The sequence below is a fragment of the Erinaceus europaeus genome, chromosome 14 (assembly GCF_950295315.1).
Source record: "Erinaceus europaeus chromosome 14, mEriEur2.1, whole genome shotgun sequence".
Classification (NCBI taxonomy): domain Eukaryota; kingdom Metazoa; phylum Chordata; class Mammalia; order Eulipotyphla; family Erinaceidae; genus Erinaceus; species Erinaceus europaeus.
The window spans coordinates 45,729,233-45,734,588 of record NC_080175.1 but is presented as its reverse complement, the minus strand read 5'-3'; the positions used below and the strand labels follow the sequence as shown (position 1 = coordinate 45,734,588).

General features: G+C 62.5%; 1 protein-coding gene across 1 annotated transcript; it reads left to right on the top strand.

The window, feature by feature from the left end:
• CHMP6 (charged multivesicular body protein 6) lies at positions 1 to 4,088 on the top strand. Its single transcript, XM_007534744.3, has 8 exons — positions 1 to 159; positions 1,296 to 1,405; positions 1,504 to 1,591; positions 1,762 to 1,848; positions 2,248 to 2,313; positions 2,459 to 2,539; positions 3,047 to 3,101; positions 3,456 to 4,088. Exons 1-8 carry the CDS (start codon positions 97 to 99, stop codon positions 3,509 to 3,511), a joined length of 606 nt encoding a protein of 201 aa, XP_007534806.1. The 5' UTR covers positions 1 to 96; the 3' UTR covers positions 3,512 to 4,088.
• Positions 4,089 to 5,356: the final 1,268 nt, after the last annotated feature.

Here is a 5,356-nt window from a genome sequence, read left to right as displayed (position 1 = left end):
CAGCGGCCACCGTCACAGGGGCGGTGCCAGACTACGGAGGCCGCGAGGGGCGCGCGGCTGGGCGGGCCGGGGGCGCGGGGCCGGGCGCCGGGCGCCATGGGCAACCTGTTTGGCCGCAAGAAGCAGAGCCGGGTCACCGAGCAGGACAAGGCCATCCTGGTGAGGGCCGGGGCGGGTCGCCGGAAGGGGACGCAGCCGGGGCGTTGCTGCGGGTCGCCGCCCCCTGCGCCGGGGGCGCTGGGCGGGGTTCCTGGCGGCGCCCCCGCTGCCCCATGCTGCCCTGGGGCGGAACGCGGACCCCGGAGGTGCCCCAGCCGGGCTCCGGGGCAGCCGGACTGGAGGGGGTTGGGGCGGGGCGGGCGCCCCAGGTGCCAACGTCCTGACCCGCTCTTGCAGGAAGCGGCGGCCCAGGTTGCCGGCGGGTCCCCGCCAGGGGAGGGCGTGACGGGCGCTACCACCCGACCCCGGCCCCGGCTTGTCAGCGGCGGGCGCTGGCAGCGGAGACAGCGGTGTGTCCCGCCCGGGTCCTCTGCCCTCTGCCCCCGGTCCCCGGCCACGGAGGACCGGGCGGGTCCAGCACCAACCACGGCCCGGAGGGGCCCTTGGTGCCGTCACCTTTAGAGGGTGACGTGCAGTTAGCGCGATGCTCCTGAGCACATGTGACACAGGGCGAGGGCTGCCTGCCACAGCCAGGAGGGTCTCGGACCCTGTCCCCACACTCGGGTGGGCGGGAACAACTCTTACACGGAGAGGCCTCCTCCGTGTACTTCTGTGACTGCCCCTGCAGAGCCCAACGCCCCGAGACCCCACAGCCAGGCTGCCCTCGGCCTGGCCTTTCATTTTACGTCATTAGTGGCAGGGACTTTGCTACTGGTGGACTCTCTCCGACCTTTTGAGAGAGAGACAGAGAAGGAGAGACACCACAGCAGTTGCCATGCTTAGCTCTCCCGGCTGGTCCAGGTCCCCGCGCATGGGCAAGTGTGCACTGAGGTGGTTTTGGTTCGTGTGTATGTGTGCGCATGTGCGCACACTGCACTTGTGAAGGTACAAAGCCCTGCTCCACAATCTGTGGAGTTATCTTTGCTTCTCCAGGGATGGAACCCCGGGCTACACGCATGCAAGGCAGTTGCTCTACCACTGAGCATCTTTCCTGGGCCCAGAGAGATAGATGCTGCTTTGGAGGGGGTGCTTGCCCTGGCAGCAGTGGGTCGGCCTGGCCTTGGGGGGCCTCCAGTGGGTGTTGGGTGCACACCCCGAGCATGGTATGGATGCCGAGCCTGGCTTCTTCTTGGCAGCAACTGAAGCAGCAGCGGGACAAGCTGAAGCAGTACCAGCGTAGGATCACCCAGCAGCTGGAGCGTGAGCGTGAGGTGGCCCGGCAGCTGCTGCGGGAGGGCAAAAAGGAGTGAGTGCGGGGCAGATTGGTGGGGGCTGGGGGGGTGGTTAAGGGTGGTGGAAGGTGCTGCGAGCTCACACCGGCTGCCCTCTGTCCTCTGTCCACAGGCGCGCCAAGCTGCTGCTCAAGAAGAAGCGGTACCGGGAGCAGCTCCTGGACAAGACAGAGAATCAGATCAGTAGCCTGGAGAGCATGGTAGGTCCCCTGGAGGAGGTGACAGGGCAGGGATATGGTGTGGTGGCCTCCCTCCAGGTTTTGCCCCTCCAGGCCCTTCCCCCAGAGGTCTGGGTGCAAGAGCCCCTGGGCCCGGCCTGGTCAGTCTGAGCACAACCCTGTCCCCCTTCTCCCCTCCCCATACACACCAGGTGCAGAGCATTGAGTTCACGCAGATCGAGATGAAGGTGATGGAGGGGCTGCAGTTTGGAAACGAGTGTCTAAAGAAGATGCACCAGGTGTGCCCCTGTGGGGCAGGTGGGGCCCTGAAGTGAGGGGCGGGGAGGTTGTGCCTCTCACTGGTGGGAGAAGGTGGGGGGGGGCTCAGGGTGTCTATTGAGTCCCTGGTTGCAACATGGTGGGGTGGATCAGGGTAGGCAGAGGGCTTCCTAGAGAAGGCAACATAGTCTTGTCTCAGCAGGCAGCATGGGGTGGGGGGACAGAGGAGTCATGCTCCAGACTGGAGACACTGGCCTAAAAGCCCTGGAGCTGCTGGGCTTGCGCCATCGTGCACCAAAGTGGCCAAATTGAGCTGTGTCCCGCTGGGTCCGGCTTCACTCTTACAAGACTGGGGAGCCCGTGGCCGAAGGGGGGCTCCACCCTGCCCAGCTGACAGGCTGCGACTTGCCCCTACACAGGTCATGTCCATCGAGGAGGTGGAACGGATTCTGGATGAGACCCAGGAGGCTGTGGAGTACCAGAGGGTAGGTGTGGGGCCTGGGGTGCATGAGAAAGCTGGGCCCCTGAGGCTGCCTACGTGGGAGGCACCTTTAAACCTCCTTCCTCTGCAAGGGCCTGGCTCCCCCTCCCCAGCCACTGTGCTTCTCATCCCCCCTATTCTCTTCACAGCAAATAGACGAGCTGCTGGCAGGAAGCCTCACTCAGGAGGATGAAGAGGCCATCCTGGAGGAGCTAGACGCCATAACTCAGGTAAGCACAGTCCACCACAGGACTGAGCACAGTCACTCAGGTCCGGGGACTGAGCACAGTCACAATGGGGACTGGATGTAATCATTCATGACAGGACTGAACGTAGTCACTTACAAGGGGACCAAGCATTGTCTCTCAGGCTGTGAGAGTATGGCCACCACCAGCTGACAGCCTGCTGGTTTCGCTGAGCACAGCAGCAGTTTTCCTTCTGGAAATACAGACATCTAGCTAAGCGGACTACAACTGGAGCAGCCCCTGGAGGGGCGTCTGGGTGGGTCCCCAGAACCTTCCAGGCTGCTGGAGCAATGTGGCCCAGCTGTGCTGGGCAGAGAAGAGCAGCTAGCCCTGCCTGCCCCCAGTGATAGAGTGGCCACACTGCCAACACACAGTGGACACTCAGCTGGGGATTTGTGTCTGCTTCAGTGGATCACAGCCCAGGCCTGCCCCCCCAAATCTGATGGGGCTGCAGAGGCCCTGGGGCAGCTCTCACATGCCCGTTTCCCACAGGAGCAGATAGAGCTGCCTGATGTCCCTTCAGAGCCGCTGCCCGAGAAGCATCCAGGTACATGGGGGGAGGGAGTACTGTCTCCAGAAGAAAAGTGAATTCTAGAACAAAGCACGGGCCAGAGGTGGCTCACCTAATGGAACACACACTTTACCACATACAAGGCCCTAGGTTCAAACCCACAACAGTCACATGGGAGCACCATGAGCAGGTGAAGCTTTGTGGTGGCGCAGCGCTGTGGTCTCTCTCCTCTCTCTGTCTCTCATCCTGTCTTCATGAAATATAATTATCTGGGGAGCAGTGTAGTGACCATGCAGGGACAGAGCCCCCGTGGGAAAACCCTAGTGTGGCCTGTGTGGCCCTCCCAGCCCCAGGGACCCTACTGACAGGTGTCTCTTTGCTTCCCCACAGAAAAGGTCCCTGGCAAGGCCAGGCCCCGGCAGGCGGAGCTGGTGGCAGCCTCGTAAAATTTTCCCCACGTGGACCTCACGGGGCTCCTCATGGACAGGCACAGAGTCCGGGGGCGCTGACCAGGCTCTGGAGGCTGCTGGCTGGCAGCAGTGATGCTGACAGGTGATGCGTGCAGCCAGGACCAGACCAGACTAGCCCTGCCTGGCACTGCCTCCTGGCATCTCTGGATCACAGGCAGCGCTCAAGCTCCAGTGGCTGTGACTCCTGGGCCGGCCCAGACACCCTGGTACTGGTCACACATTCGTCCTGACTCTGAGGCCATCCTTCATGGACAAGCCCCTCCCTCTGCTCTACTTCCTGCACCAAAGGGTCCTTCCACCCACTCCTTCAAGATAAGGAGTCCTAGTGCAGTGCTGCCTAGGCAATGATGGAGAAGGACTCCCAGGACAGAGCTGGCCCTGGCCCCAGTAGTGCCTGCTGGCCTGCCCGCCCTTCAGCACAGAGGATTCAGCCTACGGGTCTGTAAGGAGACCCCCCCTGCGGCATCACTTTGGGCCTCAAGGGCCCAAGAACCTAAAAGGGACCCTTCTCACCCCAGCAGGCCAGCCCTCTATTAAAGCTGATGCCACAGGGCCTGCACCTGGTGGACTGGGGTCTGTGGGGCACCCAGGCTGTCCCCTCCAGGTGGCCACATGGGCTGGAGCCTCTAACAGCCAGTCATAAGCTCTGGGGTCCAGCTGCCCTTGTGCAGTGCAGTGGGGTCTGGCCTGTTACCCCAGGAATAGCTGTGGTGGCCTCTGTCCACATAGTCTCACTTGACCCTTGAGGCTGTGGCCAGGGGCTGGGGGGCTGGCATCAGACCCCTCCCCTGAGGGCAAGTGGGCATCTGAGTCCCTGGAGGCTCCCATTGCCCAGTGGGGACCCAAAAATTTGGAGGGGGCTAGGGGGAGCCCAGGACCTTCCTGTGTGGATGCTTACAGGAGTGGGTGGGCAGGAGTGGTCACCCATTGGGGTGCAATCTGGGATGTGCTGAGTAGGGACACCTCAGCCAAAGGGGGGCCCCTTCCCTGCTCTCATTCAGGAACTTGGGCCAGCATTGCAGTGTGGTCACAGCCTGTCCCCAGGCTCCCCTACACTGGCTGGCTGAGCTGAAGCCCTGCTCCCTGGATCTACCTGCAGCCACCACCCAGAACCACCTGGGAGTCCTGGAGCCCTGTGCTCAGCCATCTGCACACAGACCGCCCTGTGCGCCCAACAAGGCCTGACTTGGGGCCCATGCAGCTATAGGCTGTGATTGGGGCACCCATAGGGTGAGCACAATGGGCACCCCTGCTGGGATGAGGTGTCTGTTGTGGCCTGGGTACGGGGAGGGAGTGCAGTGATGGGGCAGGCTGAGCTGTGAGCACAGGAGGTTGTGGGCAGGGGGCTTCACTTGGAGAGAAATCACAGCCCAGCCCCTTTGGGTCTAGGTGCACTAAGATGGAGGGGACAGAGTGCTTTACTTCACCAGGCAGAGGGTGGTACCTTAGGAGGGAGGAGTGGACTCGACAATCTAGAGCTCCCAGGAGACACCACCCCACCCCATGGGCCAGGAGGAAGCCCACCCTCCCCTCCCCCACAGTGGCTATGGAGGAGACTCAGCAAGGAGAGTGCTCCCTCCATCCAGCCACCCCAGGGAGTGCTGTCCACCTCTGTCTGGGGTCATGGTGGGTCCTGGGTGCAGGGACCCTGTGCTTTATGCCCTCAGAGCTGGCTTTGGGGTGCCCCTAGGGCTCTGCAGCAAACCAAAAAGAGTAGGAGCTGAGGAAAGGGGGCGCATTGGGGTTTTGTAGGAGCTGAGGAAAGGGGAGGCATTGGGGTTTTGTAGAAGAGGTACTGAGTGAGGGCCACAGCTCAAGGTT